At 36.2% G+C, this 16,060-nt stretch overlaps 1 protein-coding gene across 6 annotated transcripts in view; it reads left to right on the forward strand.

Moving 5' to 3' along the window:
• Ttc39b (tetratricopeptide repeat domain 39B) overlaps positions 1 to 16,060 on the forward strand; it is a 121,056-nt gene that overhangs the window by 82,438 nt on the left and 22,558 nt on the right. For all 6 annotated transcript variants that reach the window (XM_015502584.2, XM_048783939.1, XM_015502583.2 and 3 more), the window contains 6 exons: positions 1,355 to 1,486; positions 2,404 to 2,480; positions 7,878 to 7,945; positions 11,017 to 11,081; positions 13,835 to 13,940; positions 15,280 to 15,345. In XM_015502584.2, coding sequence (XP_015358070.2) covers positions 1,355 to 1,486; positions 2,404 to 2,480; positions 7,878 to 7,945; positions 11,017 to 11,081; positions 13,835 to 13,940; positions 15,280 to 15,345 — 514 coding nt within the window. The remainder of the gene's footprint in view (positions 1 to 1,354; positions 1,487 to 2,403; positions 2,481 to 7,877; positions 7,946 to 11,016; positions 11,082 to 13,834; positions 13,941 to 15,279; positions 15,346 to 16,060) is intronic.

Consider the following 16,060-nt stretch of genomic DNA (forward strand, 5'->3'; position numbering starts at 1 on the left):
TTTTTTTTTTTTTTGCTTTTTTTTTTTTTTTTTTGGTACCAGGGGTGCTTAACTACTGGGGCACATCCCCAGCCCTTTTTATTTTTTATTTTGAGACAGGGTCTTGCTAAGTTTCTTGGGACCTTGCCAAGTTGCTGAGGCTGGCCTTGAATTCTTTTTTTTTTTTTTAAGTATTTATTTTATTTTTTAGTTCTCGGCAGACACAACATCTTTGTTTGTATGTGGTGCTGAGGATCGAACCCGGGCCGCACGCATGCCAGGCGAGCGCTACCGCTTGAGTCACATCCCCAGCCCCGGCCTTGAATTCTTAATCCTCCTGCCTCAGCTTCCCACGCTAGTGGGATTACAGATGTGCTACACTGCTCCTGGATATGTGTTGGTATTTTTAATATCATAAATAACTAACATCATAAGTTTTGAGAAGAGATGGTAATGCTTTTACATCCAGGAAATTGAGATGTCTGTTCCACAGTAGAACTAATGAACATTCTTAGATTCCTGAAGCAACCATTGATAACTTAATAACTAAAATTATTAAGAACTTTAATTAGGAATCTCAGATAATGCAATTAGATCAGATACAGGATTTGAGATTTATTTTGGTCAGGCCCTTTTGGGGCTGACCCAGTCCCCCCCAATTGCCCCAAATCTTGTTTCTTCTTGATCTCTGGCTGTAGAGGAAAGGAAATGATTTTAAATGAATCTTCCTCTTTCAAAAAACATTGAGGCCAGGCATGGTGGCGCATGCCTATAATCCCAGTGACTCAGGAGGCTGAGACAGGAGAACAGAGTTCAAAGCCAGCCCCAGCAAAAACTAGGTGCTAAGCAACTCAGTGAGACCCTGTCTCTAAATAAAACACAAACTAGGGCTGGGGATATGGCTCAGTGGTCAAGTGCCCCTGAGTTCAATCCCGTGTAACCCCCATCACCCAAAATGAAATCTCTTTGTCACAAAATACATTTCCAATAGTCTTTATTTTTAGCACTTATTTTAAATCTTAAGGCAGCACATTGCACCTTGTTTAACTAGAAAATGTTGTTTGCTCTGGGAAATGAATCAGCAGGCTGCCCCCTTGTGCTGAAGCAGAGAAAGGCATGTTGTCCACTTGAGCTTCTTCTGGAACATTTTGTCCTGCCTGTGTGGGTTTAATTTGGAAAATTCTTGACAGTAAAGTTCTTAAGCATCCGCCTCTCACAGGCTGTAACATTTCAGTGATTATGGTGAAAGACTAGATGTTATTACTGTGGAAGTTAGGGCATGCTTTGGTAGGATTTCTTGTGATTAGTATCAAAAAAGCCTAGATTGTTTTTTTTTATTTAATTGAATTGCACTAATTCCCTGTGTTCTTTTTAGGGCTAAGGAGAGTATGTACCATGCCTTGGGCTACAGTACCATTGTGGTGTTGCAGGCTGTCATGACCTTTGAGCAACAGGACATCCAAAAAGGCATTTCTGCCATGAAGGACGCTTTACAAACCTGCCAAAAGTATGACTGAAGAGTTAAATACTTGAGATCTGACCCCCAAACCCTGATCCTGTGTGATAAAATGAGCCTTATTTGCCTGAGAACTCTGGTTAAGGTTGGCCAGATACAGAAAAGGATTTCAGCTTCAAAACTTCTTGGCCTCATCCAATTTTATATAATAGAGTTTAACAATTCCTACCAGGAATAGTGTGGTTCCCAGACTTTTCTTCTTGATAGTTTAGGGCCTCAGCTAAAGAGAAGATTTGAGGGAGATTTCAGTGAGGTTAATAGCCAGCATCTCTCAGGTGTCTCCTGAAGTGGATGAGATTTGAGTACTGTATGCTGTGCCAAGTCAAGCAAGGAGCTTGTTTTATGTGGGATGCTGCAAATTCCAACAGGATTATTTTGTTCATATAAGAAGAACTTATGTTGGGTACTTTGGATTGGTCAAAATAAGATAGATTTTTTAATCATATTTTGAGCTTTCCTCTGTATGTTTAGGAATAACATAGTAAAAGCTATTATTAGTGTTAGTAAATTTTAACATGGGTAAATTGACATCTTTATATATTATGTTGTGAGCCCCTCAAATGAAGAGCACTTTCAAATAGTGCACTTTAACTCCACTGGTGACATAGCCATAGAGATAAGGGAAGGCCCCTAGCAGGTTTAGTATTCAGTGTGTGTGGGTTTGTCCCACATGTGGGGTGTAAATATGGGGTGACTGTCTGTGGGTTGCTAGCCCTGTGCTAGGAGCTAGGTGTGCAGTTGATGGAAAAGGGTGGCCTTTTCCCTGCAGATGTGAGGGTTTAGAGTTGCAGCTTGGTGACTTTTTGGTGTGACTGCTGAAATGAATGTCAAATGAAAAAGAACACAGCCTGATTTGTTTTTATTTTTTCTTTCTATTTCCTATCTCCCTATCTATTTACTCAATGTAGGTATAGGAAAAAATGCACAGTTGTAGAATCTTTTTCAAGTCTTCTTTCTCGAGGATCATTGGAACAGCTGAGTGAAGGTATGAGTGATTTCAAAGATTAATTTTTATTTTCTTTTAAAAATTAAAAGGTAGTCATGTTTATAAAATTCAATACTGAAGTGTAGAAAGTAAATGGAATCTTTTATCTTCCCCATTGTGCTTACCCTCCTGAAGTAACCATTGCTAATGGTGAATTTAAAGCCTTGCAGACTTTTCTATGTACAAACATATAAGAAACCCATAGGGTTTTGGTGGTTGTTTATGTGGTGTTCACCTTTTGCAAACATGGAATCATGTAATTCATGTCGTTCTATGATGTTATGTTTTCCCAGGTCATATAAATATGCTTCATTCTACACCTATGTAGTATTGCATATGATGGATATACATAATTTAGTTGTTTTTTCTCTATTAAAGGACAGTCATATAATTTTTAGTTTTTCATTGTAGCAAATAATGATGTTCTAAAACCCTTGTACATGTGTCTTCACACATTTAAAAAATATTTCATAGGATAAATTCCTACAAATGGGATTACTAGTTGTTTTAGTCAGTTTTTTCACTGCTATGACCAAAAGACTGACAAAACAATTAGAGGAGGAGAAGTTTATTTGGGGCTCATAGTTTCAGAGGTCTCTGTCCATAGGTGGTTTACTCCATTCCTCCTGGCCTCAGTTTGAGACAGAACATCATGGCAGAGAAGTGTAGCTGAGGAAAGCAGCTGGGAACTTGGTACCAGGAAGCAAAAAGAGAGAGCTCCCCTCACCACAGACAAAATATAAGCCCCAAGGCTACGCCCCCAATGACCCACCCACGCCTCTAGCCACACCCTACCTGCCTTCAGTTACTACCCAGTTAATCCCTATCAGTGGATCAACACACTGATTAGTTTAAGGTTCTCATAACCCAACCATTTCACCTCTAACTTTCTTGCATTGTCTCACACATGAGCTTTTGGGAAACATTTCATATCTAGATCATAATACTAGTTCTAAGGGTTTGAAATTTTAAAAAATTTACAGGCATTGCGATTTTTTTCCTCTAAAAACTTAAGACACTTATATTCTTACTATCCACTTATGAGAGTTTCAGTTTTCTCTGTTATTAAGAATTTTTTCCAAGGTCAAAGTAATTTTGATAACTTTTAAAAAGTGTTAATACTTCACAGTATCATAGGTATTTTGTTAGTGGACAGGTAGTTAGGAATGTTCGGGAATCTAGGAATGCCCACAGCATCCTGAGCAGATGGATGGGAAGAAAGGACGCCTGTTGTCAGTTACTTGATGTTCCTGCTGAGATCAGGGCAGAAGTTTCCAGTTGTTTGATTGATGTTTTACCCTAGTGAGGATGGCTTACCAGAAAAGAGTGTGCAGGTAACCCTGCAGAATTAAAAATATGTCCTTCAGAAACTTCTGTCATCTCAAAGGAATCTGTTCCTGCATTGTCATTGTCAGACTTGCTCTCTGGAGAAAGTAACACAAAATACTTGAAATCTTTGTGGCTGATTAAAAGCAAGAGCAGTTTTGAAAACTGTCAGAGGCATTTCTCATGGTCAAGTGTACGTCACACACATTGTTGAGTGTGTTTTATCATGAAGTATTCATTTTTTTAGACAAGTGTCATCAACTCATTATGGACATTGGAGAACTTGGGAACATTTGCGTGATGTGAGTTTCAAGTGTTGATCACCAGAGAGGATTGATGCATATCACATCTTCAGGACTTGTTCTGAGAGGGTGTGATGTTGCCTCCCAAACAAAATGGCATTTCATTGGTCATTCTGTTACAGGGCAGATGCCTACTGTGAAACTGAGGCAGTGCGGAGGCCCCCTCTTTTCTTGAAATTAGGCCAGAAAGATTTAAAACTTGTCATTCAGAATAATAGTTATGAGTTTAGAGGGGATAAGAAAGAAGAAAAGGGGATACTATTAAGGGAGAGATGGGTTCTTTCAGAGAAGAGAGAGATATTGTGCCCTTCCTGCTCTCCAGTTTTAGTGACAGAGGGGGTCTTGAAAGTTTCCAGAGTCCCACCCAGGTCTACCTTTGGATTTTTTTTTCCTGACAGCATAGGACTACATGGACTGTATCCATGGGAGGATGGCATGATGCTCAGAGTTGGGGATTTTAAGGAAATAGAGTCCCCCTGTTTTTGCCGCTGTTTCCTATCACCTGAATTGGTTATTACCCTTGAATAGCCATCAGCAAGCTTTCTTGTGAGGGTCTTGATGTTTGATTGCCAAGATGATTGGTGGCTGTGATACTTGTGACAAGTACCCTTCCTTGTCTTAGCTCTGCCCACCCATTCATGGCTGACTGGCTACCTAGCAACTCTAGACCCCTGAAACCCATCTTGCTTTTTTCTTCCAGAAACTGACCTCCAGGTATCCATAAGAATAAAAGTTTGCACTAGTAGTTCTACAGTCCTCTAACGAAGATTAATAGGAGATTAAATAGCCCCCCCCCAATCCAAGGGAATCTGAGGACTCTGTTTGTATTCCCTGTTATGTTACACTCTATATGGCTTCTCTACTGACCCCTGCTTCCCTCTTTCTTTGTAGTATGAAAATGATATTGGAGATTTTTTTAACCTTAGTTTTAGGGAGAATGATATGATGTGAGTATAAATAGTAATTTAAAAAATGATATGATAATAACCATTAAAAAATACTTTCTATGTGCCAAACATTAACCAATCTATTCCATGTAACCTCCTCATTAAACTAGGAGCTAATGTTTGGAGAGATTGGATAGGTGGTCTAGGTCACCCACCTTTCAGAGCAGGGTTTAAAGCTGATGTGCCTTTCCTGGTAGCCCAGCTCGCTCTATTATACATACTTGTTCCTGTAGGTAGCTAAAAAATGGGTGAGGAAAATGTGGGATCACTCCTGTGTTAAACATCTTAAAAACAAATGTTACTCTGTTCTTATCCTTTTATAATTTCTTTGGATAGTGCACTTCAGGAAGTCTGGAATGAGGTAGAACACTTTGGCTAATTATAAAAATTGTATAGACTGTGGCTATAGTCTATTCTGAAATATAGACTTTATACCTAAAAGCTGTACTTGGCTAACATTTCAGTGCACCATGAATTTATTTCCTTCAGTGGCCTAAGGGTTTTATAATTCAGTGGCATTCTACTAGTGCCTATTTATAAGTGCCCAATACTAATTTTGAGAACCAGAGAACTGCCCTATGTAAATCATCCACAGTAAAGGAAGAAATAAGACTTGTATAAATTAAGTTGCTTTTTTCTTCCCAGTGAGCTTGGCTGTCACTACAACCCAGACAGACTTTGTGTTCAAGAGAGCATGTCAAAACATTGTCGTTTTAGTATGTGATTTGTTTTCCCTCTTGGTAATTTTCATTTACATCGTTGAGTGTCTGGTTGTCTGCAGGAATGAGTATATTTCATTAAACTTTTCATGGGCTTAATGTGGAACACACCTGCTCTTCTCTCATGGCTGGCGGATTGTGCTGAACGGGTTTCAAATTGACTTTAAAAAGAGATATTTAAATGCAATGTCTAGGATGTGAGCTATAATATGAAGAATACTTACATGTGGAATATAGAATTGGAATTCTCATGCCTTTTTCACTTTGCTTTCTTGTTACATCTCTTATGTTGCTCTTTGATTTGTCCATTGTTAACCTAACCATAATCCATTCACTCTTCTGTTCATATGTTTTCAGGGACTCATGGTTATCTACTGAATCCAGGGCAGACTGTGACAGTCAAGGTCATCCATAGTTTAACTCCTACTTACCTTTCCAACCTCATTGCTCTCTCTTCCTTGACTGTACACCACGTTCTACAGCCAAAGGTGGCCTGGGCTTTTCTTGCTCCATGCCTTTTTTCCTGCTGATCCCCTCTGCACATGCCCCACACCAGCAATCTGATCCTTAGCACAGTGTTAACAGCCCCTGAAAGTTCTCACTGTGTTATAGACTTACCTGGGAAGAGGATATTCTTGTGACTCTAAAAATAAAAGTTATCAGTTTTTATTCCATTGAAACACTGAAAAAATCAAGAGGCACATTTTTAGGGAAGGTGTTCTAAAGAACTGCAGCTCTGATTATTGATCCTGCTGGGATACACACAGGCAGGTATAGGTCCCCAAATACTGCTTGTTGTGGGTTTGGACCTGTCTGTGTGCTGTTGGGGATCTTAGATGCTTATATACTTCTTCATAAATTGAACATTTGGAATATGAGCACAGCAAGAAGTTGAACTCATATGAAAGAGCCAATGGGTTGTGTGTGTGTGTGTGTGTGTGTGTGTGTAATTGAAAGGTGACACATTCTTATCTATTTTGATCAATAGCATTTACAATTATACAGACATATACCCTGTTTTTCCATCACTTACTTGTCATAAAAATGCTTTCTGCTTTCTAAGTTTTTACCAAAATGCACATTGGTCAAAGACAGTAATCTTAGTGCAAGTAGCTAACATTTATCAAGTGTTTACTGTGTATAGTGAACTCTACATGCAGTGCCTCATTTAATCCTTCACCTGTGAAATAGAGACATTATTAGTGGATTTTATAAATGAGGCAACCAACAGAGAAAGAAAGGCTAGCTTGCACAAGGTTCTATAGCTAGAACATGGCAAAGCCTTTTCTCCAAACTCAAGTACTTAAATAACATACTGATTTGCAATCCACTGAGAAAGCAGGAATCTGCTGATTGTGTTTAAGCAAACATGCAAGATTTGTCTCCCTAATCTCTGCAAGTATAATAGATTATTTAAGAAAATAAGGAATGTGTTTTGGGGGCATTCCACATATCCCTGGGACATACATAGCCTCCACAACCCCCTTTTGCAAGGCATCTTGTTTTTGTGCTGGATATCTAATGATAAAGTTACCCTAAAACTGGAATAGTCCTGACTCTCTTTAGATCAAGTTTGATTTGTGTGCAGAACCCTGACCTGAGTGCGTTTTCAGAGAGCTCTGGAGAATTGATGCATTCACTTCAGGTTAATAATGTTTCTAGTCATTGTCATGTTTATCATGCCTTCATATTTTAGAAGTTAGCGTTTATAAATTTCATATAGGTTTTTTTCAAACTTTACAACTGTGTTGAACTTTAATGTTACTGTTAAGTTAAAAAAGTGTTTTGTTTTTTTTTTTTTAAAGACTTAAATATTGGTTCTCCTTATGAGCCAAATTTGGGTTTTGGACATCAAATGTGGACTCCTGTTGTGTTTGAATGGGGCCAATGATGACTTCCCTGAACTTTGCATACATTCCAGAGGAATGTTGCTGAATCAGCACTAATAATGGGTTAATGTATCCCTTTTATGGAAGAACAAAAGCAATCTAGGTGTTAATGTCTCTTTTGGGATCATTTATTTATCAGTCTTTTCTGAATATCTATGGCAATTACTGTGGACTTGGGATTTTTCTTAACATATTTTTATTTATTTTTTAATAGAGGAGATGCATGCTGAAATCTGTTATGCTGAGTGTCTTCTACAGAAAGCAGCACTCACCTTTGTGCAGGTAATGAATGTCTGTCTTAGAATTGGTATTGGCTGAGAAGCCTGCTAATACTGCATAAAAAAATGTGACTCAGTCAAGTGTTAGTGCTCCAGTTATTTTGTCTTACAGGGTTAATGAAAAATATTTGTTATTCTGATAAACTTTGGCTGTAAAAAACCTCCAGAGAACTTTTTATCTACTCAAATGTACTTCAGAGTCTATTTTGAGCTTTTCAGTCTAATGGGACTTACTGCCTTATAAAGAAATGCCTTATAAAGGCCACACCTAATTTCAGACTGCTTTTCCATGTGAAAACTGAGATTATTCCATTTTGTACTTTCTTATGATAGAGGGCCTCCCACCAAAGTGGCCCAGGCAGAGGAAGGCCCTTCCTAATGGCCCTTCCTGCCTTCCCTCCTCTCAGGGATTTTCATGTGCTAGGCGATTGCTGGACCACTGAACTGCATCTCCAGCCTGGCTATTCCTTCTTGCTTCAGTGAAGCTCCATCTTGCATATATCAATAACCACATTTTTTGTGGATACTTCAAATATTATTTTTCCCCACTTTCTATTCTTAGACTCCTTTCTTTTAGTTCTTCCTTCTGAAAGGAAAGTTTTAAAGTTACTAAATAAAACAATGAATCTTTTTCTCATGAGGCACTTTAATTTCACCTCTAAGAACCGTTATAGTTGGTATTTTGCCTATCTCTGTATTTTCCAGTACTTCCAAAAAATTATATTTGCACATGGTAGCCTCTAAGGTGATAGTGAAGGCTATAGGGGTGGGGTCAGGAGTATAAGGAGAGACAGAAAGAAACTCAACTATAAAATGATAAATCTTCCACTCTAAAATCTTTTGTATTTTTTTGAGAATTGCTTCTCTCTTTTTCTGGAAGTTGATCTCTTAGGTTAGATTTTGGTTTAGTAAAAGTGAATCAGTGTGGTATTTTCTAAAACCCTGTACATTACACAGTCTGGCTAATAACAACAATTTTACTATCTTAGTAAACAATATGAAGCTATCCACAGAGGCCCCTGTTTTTTTTCTGATGTGTTTTCCAATGGGGATTAGACATTTGAATATGGGATTTGAAAACTTATTTTATATTTGGGGAGTTAAAATTTAACAGCTAGAAAAATGTACATAATTTTCCACTCTTCCTTGTGCCTCATATCACTTTCATATTCATGCTGCTTTTGCCTTTTAAAGATTGCTTAGCTACATCTCTACTTTGTTGTGACTCTCATTGTTGCAGTGGAGTTGCTCATCAGCTCTTGCCTGGACTGTGCAGCAATCTAGTGACTATCTCTAATTTCCATTTACCTCCCACTCATTCTTCACTCTGTCATTGAGTGTATTTTAAACAATGAAGACTCTGACCTTGCCTTTTCTCTGTTTCAGCATTTAGTCACTCTTACTGACCATGGCAGTGTCCTCTGTCAGAATATCACAAGTTGGGAAGGTGTTTCTCCCCAAATTCCAGACTCCCTGCCTTCAGGTGTTACTGATAGGAATGTTGCATTCTTGAGTGGCATGAGGGGAGAGGTAGCTTTCTTCCTCCTTGACCACTGCTTTCCTTAGCAGTGCTGGTGTATGTATGCACAGGTGGCCATGCACATCATGACTTTTTTTTTTTTTGAGAGAGAATTTTTTAATATTTCTTTTTTAGTTTTCGGCGGACACAACATCTTTGTTTGTATGTGGTGCTGAGGATTGAACCCGGGCCGCACGCATGCCAGGCGAGCGCGCTACCGCTTGAGCCACATCCCCAGCCGAACACATCATGACTTTTAATGCTTCTTGGCTTTTCTCTTTCAGTTTTCCTTTGTTTGAAAGTTCACATTTGCTTTGCCTTTTTTTCACCTGGCCACTTCCAATTTTTTTTTTTTTTTTTTAAACTTTAAGCACTGATACTTCAAGAGTATTTTTCTGGCCTTCCACATATCTCCATTTTGTGCTTTCATGAGAAGCTGTGCATGCCTTCATCTCTGTTTTTGCATTCAGGTGCCTGGTGTAAACACAGACATTCAGTAAATATTTGATGAACTGTGAAATGAAATACTCTTATGTCAGATTTTAATCTAACCCAGGAAATTCTTTTCTGACTAGTGTTAGAACTTATATAATTATAGGATTCCTTAAAATAATGTGATAAACATTTAAATTGCATAGTGAATTTTGTATCTACTGATTCTTTTATGACATTTGGAATATTAAATATTTCAGTAGTGAATGAAATTAGTGAACTGAGTTTATCTTTTGCTTCAGAAGGATGCTTTAGATATACAAGAAGTAAATATCAGAGCTTTTTTCTGATAACAATAGATTAGAAAACTTCCTCCCTGGAAATGTGAAGCATGGCACTGTCTCTATTAGTACCATCTATTAAAGTAACCTTCTTCCAGTGGTTATTTAATATAATTTATTAAGAGACTGTCTTAGAATGCTGACCTTGAAAATGCCATTTATCTAGGCTAATTGCCTCAATTGTATGGTCAATGACCATCAGGCAAAAAAAAAAAAAACCAAAGTGATGCTACCCTCCATCTCCTCAAAACAAAATTGCACATTAGTGATAGCCACTTCAGAATCCAGACCAGTTATTTTGGTCTAGAAATGTGTATGAATGAAATTCACAATGTTAAACAGGCTCTGCCAGCTCAATTACCCTGTGAAAGAGGAAACATAGTTCCATTTACTGGATATGATGAATGAGAAAATTTGGCCTTAGAACAAATACTTTAAATCAATTATTTTGAATTTGAATGAAACCAAAAGAACATTGATCAGTAAATGATGATATTTATTAAAGTAAGTTTGGACTACATTTGGCCCTTAATTAGTGAGGATTTGTTCCTTCGAAATATAAAGTGATACAAGGATTTAAAAAATACTTTCATTGTTTTCTAACTTGTAAGAAAAATTACAAAAAGGTACATTCCAAATGTTAAGCAAGAAGCATGTGTTAATTTCAATACTGTGTCCTCAAAAAGATAGTATTTTTCCCCCTAGTTGCACAAATATGCAAGTGTTGGAACAATTTAAAATTTTTTGCTAAGTGATATATTTATTTAATTGAATTATTTTCAGGATGAAAATATGATCAACTTCATCAAAGGTGGACTCAAAATTAGAACAAGTTACCAAATATATAAGTAAGTTTAAAAAGCAAAACATGACTTTTAAATGATTTTTGTGCTTACATTACTTTGTTTTTCCAAATTCTCATAAACTTAATATGATAAGTTTAAAAAATTTTTAGTATTGGTAAAAATGCACTTGATTTTTGGTTGAGTATGTTTTCAGTGCCATAAGGCAATAGAATTTAAGTTTAAATAAAAATTTAAGAGCAAAACAGCAGGAAAGAAAGTGACTGTTATGATTTCTGCTCAGATAATCCTAGTTTCTCACTCCTAAGGATAACTTATACATTTCAAATAACAGGTATGTCTTTGGTCCAGACTCTAGAGCAACTCTGCCCCCTAGAATTGCAGTGGATAAAAATGTTCAATTTAGGTGGCTCATAGAGTTGTTCATGTCTTCTGTATACTTACTGATTTTTATCTAGTTTTTCTACTAGCTCATGAGAGTGTTGAAGTTTCCAACTTGGAATGTGGAGTCATTCATTTCTCCCTTTAGTTCTATCAGTATTTGCTGTAGATATTTAGGACCTCTGGTAGGCTCATGTATATTTATAATTGTTCTGTTTCCCGAATGAATTAGCTTTTTTTTTTCATTATAAAATGTCCCAATTTAGCTCTCGTAGTATTCCTTGTCTTAAAATATATTTTTATAATATTAATATAGCCAATCATGCTTTTTTATAAGTCTTTGTACGATATATATATATATTTTTTACTTTAAATCTACCCTTGTTTATATGTTTAAGTTGCATTTCTTGTAAATGCACATAATTGGATGATTGATATTGTGACTGCCATTTTGCCTTTTTTTGTCTCATCTATTTATCCCCCTTTTCCTGTCTGATTTTGCTTGAACAAAAAAATTAAATTCCACGTAATCCTTGTCTTCTTAGTTACATCTCAGATTTGTTTCAGAAGTTGCTATAGTGATTTTAATCTCCTTTTAACCTTATCACAGTCAATTTAGAGTTAATATTGTATCATTGCATATAAAGTAGAACTTTGTAGAAGTACAGTTTCATTTCCCACTTGCTATCCTTTGTAATGTTCTTTTTTAAAAATTATTTATTTGTTCTTTTTAGTTATGCATGGCAGTAGAATGTATTTTGACATATCATACATACATGGAGTATAACTTCCCATTTTCATGTTTGAATGTGATGTGGAGTTATGCTGGTTGTGTATTCATATAAGAACATAGGAAAGTTAATTCCAACTCATTGTACTGTCTTTCCCATTCCTGTCCCCTCTCCCTTCCCCGTCTGATTTGGAGATACTCCCTCTCCCACCCTGCCCATGTGAGTCAGCATCCACATATCAGAGAAAACATTCAGCCTTTGGTTTTGTGGGATTGGCTTATTTTACTTAACATCCATTTACTGGCAAATGCCATCATTTCATTCTTCTTGTTGGCTGGGTAATATTCTGTTTTGTGTATGTACCACATTTTTTAAATCCATCGTCTGTTGAAGGGCATCTAGGTTGGTACCACAGCTTAGCTATTGGGAATTGACCTGACATTGATGTGGCCATGTCAATATAGTATTCTGATTTTAAGTTTTTGGATATATACCAAGGAATGGGATAACTGGGTCAAATGGTGGTTCCATTCCGTGTTTTCTAAGGAATCTCCGTACTGCTTTCCATAGTGTTTTTCCATAATTTGCAGTCCCACAAGCAATATGAGTTTACCTTTTCTCCCACATCTTCGTCAACATTTGTTGTTACTTGTATTCTTGATATTTGCAATTCTGACTGGAATGAGATGAAATCTCAGTGTAGTTTTAATTTGCACTTCTCTTGCAATATTCTTATGATGTATAGTACAGTTATGTATGTTAGAAGCCCCCCCGGCAGTACCATGGCAGCCTTAAATATGGTGTTGTCTTCTCTCTTTACTCAAAAAATCACCATTTTTAGTATAATTCATTCATTTCTGTTTATTTTCAGACTGAAGGACTTTAGCATTTCTTGTGTATGTCTGCTTTCAAAAAATTTTCATTTATTTGAATTGTCTTTCTTTTTTCCTTCATTTTCAAGGATACTTTTGCTAAGTATTTACTATACTGAGTCAACAGGTTTGTTTATTTCTTTTTTCAGCCTTCTGAAACTGCTATCCATTGTATTAAGGTCTTTGTTGTTTGTGATCCGAAGTTAGTTGTCATTTGTACTATCATTCTTCTTATTTAATGTGTCATTTCACCTGGCTCTTTGAAGACTATTTTGTGTTTTGAGTCTCATCACTTTGACTATGATATGCCAAAGTATGATTCTGAGAGATCTATGGTCATTATTCCTTCAGATATATATTTATTTATTTAAAAAAATTTCCCCCCTCCCCATTACTCTGTCCTTTCCTTCTGGAACTCCTAAATTACATATTAGTCTGCCTGATTTTGTTCAATAGGCTACTGAGGTATTTTTTTAAAAAAGAAAAATTTTTTCAGATTGGACATTATCTCAACATCTGTGTCATCATAGAGTTAGTTTCTATTGACTGCTTTTTCTTTTGACTATGTAAACTTGCTGATGATTGAGCTTCCTTTACTCCCCAAAAGATTGGTCCTCTTAAAAATGGGTGTTTCCTTTTTCCTTAATAATTCTTCCCAGATGGCCTTAAGAGAAAATTTAGCATAGCATTATCCATTTAAACATTCTGTGGTATTTTGTCTAATGACATTTATAGTGTACAAGTGTAAAATTTGATTTAACATTTATTTTAAGTTATGGAAAACTTATGTTATAATCTTTTTTCTTCAATCCAGAGAATGTCTTTCTATCCTGCATGTAATTCAGAAGAATAAACTCGAGCAAGAATTCTTTTATGAGTTTGAAGGAGGTGTCAAGCTTGGAACAGGGGCCTTTAACTTGGTAAGGTAATAATTCTATAGAAACCAGTTTTTTGTAGAAAACCTAAGGTTTTCATTACCTTCTTGATTGCACTTGGACCTTATTCTTAACTCACACTTGGGTTTAGGGGATAAGTGGCTAAAGTGGGTCCATTTTTGTTTGTTTGTTTTTTTACCCAGTGGGACTTTGGCTACTGTGTGTAGTAAAGCTATACATTGTTCAGGGAGGCTTTGGATTGTACAGTGTAAGAGAAGCATGCAGCACTCTTAGTGGACTAGTAAGATTTTTAGTAACAAGAAGCTTAGAATCTAGTTCCATTTCCACATCAGAAATATTGTTGCTGTAATAATCAATGATGGCTCTGGGATTGAAAATATAAAAGGGAGTGATATAGCTTGACAAATAATTTTTGATGATCTCTAGGGAAATGGAGAGTCTCCAATATATTATTTAGAGATTTTGAAATATTATGAAGATTTTATTGGAATTCATGAGAACGTGATAAAGAGAATCATATCTATAAGTGTATGGACCACCAGGGACATTTTTTATGAACCTATTGTACTAGTAGCCAGAAAAAGAGGCCTGTTCATGTCCATGTACCCACTGGTTATTAAAATCTGTAGCATTCATAGGGGACCCACATATCTTCATATTTTCTGCCTATTTGGAGAAGCCTGTCCACCATCTCTGCCCCAGACATTTTTGCCATCAATTTTCCAATCACGTTCCTTCCAAGCCCCTGAGCCAAACCATTGACCATAGGCCATGAATTAGTACATAGACACATATGACTGTTTCTGCTTTCAAGCAAATTGTTTACCAGATGCACTGCCCTGGCTCTGTTTACCAGATTCTCACTACTCACAGGGAGAATTTCCCTTCCTCCCTTACTTCAGGGATGAACCAAAAAGGAGCTGTAGTACTGTAGCTGTTCACTTCCAAGTAGGGTCTGTATATTGCCCAGAATACTAAAGATTTCTCTTTCTAGGAAAGAAACTTAAGAAGAAATCTTGTCTAGAAAGGGTGCTAAGGAATAAAATTGCTATCATTTTATCACTCCATATAGAAGAAGCTATAAGCCAGTGTTCTAAGACAACCACTGAAAGGACAGACTTTGTTTTCTCCTTCAAAAAAGGATTTTTTTAAGGTTCTTTACTTTAGTAAATGAAATTCAAAATTATTATAGTATGTGGTGATTGAGACATATCTAGTGTTTAAACTTGTTTCTAATTTTTCATATTACTGAAACATTAAAAATTTACAAGTTGTTGGTAGTTACTGTTTGTGTATAGTTAGATATACTAACACACACACGCATACACAAAAATATATATATTTTTTCTTTTCCCCCTTACAGATGCTGTCTCTTTTACCAGCAAGGATTATCCGATTATTAGAATTTATTGGATTTTCTGGAAACAGGGTACAAATTTAATTTTATATTAATTTTGGCATTATTTATTAACTATGAGAATATTGTAACTTGTCCTTCCAAGTAGCATGAAAATGATTGGAAATTTGTAGGACAATAAAAAACCATTGGTCTTGATCATGTCTTTCAGGAATTAAGCGTGGATTTTCTGTTGAAAGTTTAAAATCTCATCTTTCTTACCTAGATTCTGGGTTTAAAAATTATGTTTTACTGATATTGCTGCTTGCTGGATCTTTATTACTTCTATGTGGTTAAACTACTTCCTTATTATTTTACTAACCCCAGAGTTATCTTCTGTAAAACAAAGAAATTGGGATAGATTTCCATATCTAATAGTTTATAATTCTGACAGATTAATAGCATGGATTAAATATAGTGGCAATATTTTGGATTTCCATATTTTTTACTAGTTTCACTGTGGAACTAAGTGAGAAAATTTGCTTTCCGTGAGTTTTATTCATTCAATTTCTGTATGGTGGTTGTTTCATAGCAAGTATATAGCATTTATTAATCATAACACTCAGTATGCTATTAAAAGAGTTGTCTCTTTGCAAAAACTGTTTCTTTTAGTCAAAGAGCAGGTTTTGAGACATGTAATGAATAAATGAAAGAAAAAACGTTTATTCCACTGTCCATATTCTTCCTAGGCTATTATGTATTTGTGGTGATCTCTTTATGATAGGTTTTGTTTATACATATATATATA

Source organism: Marmota marmota, unplaced genomic scaffold (genome assembly GCF_001458135.2).
Source record: "Marmota marmota marmota unplaced genomic scaffold, marMar, whole genome shotgun sequence".
Taxonomy (NCBI): domain Eukaryota; kingdom Metazoa; phylum Chordata; class Mammalia; order Rodentia; family Sciuridae; genus Marmota; species Marmota marmota.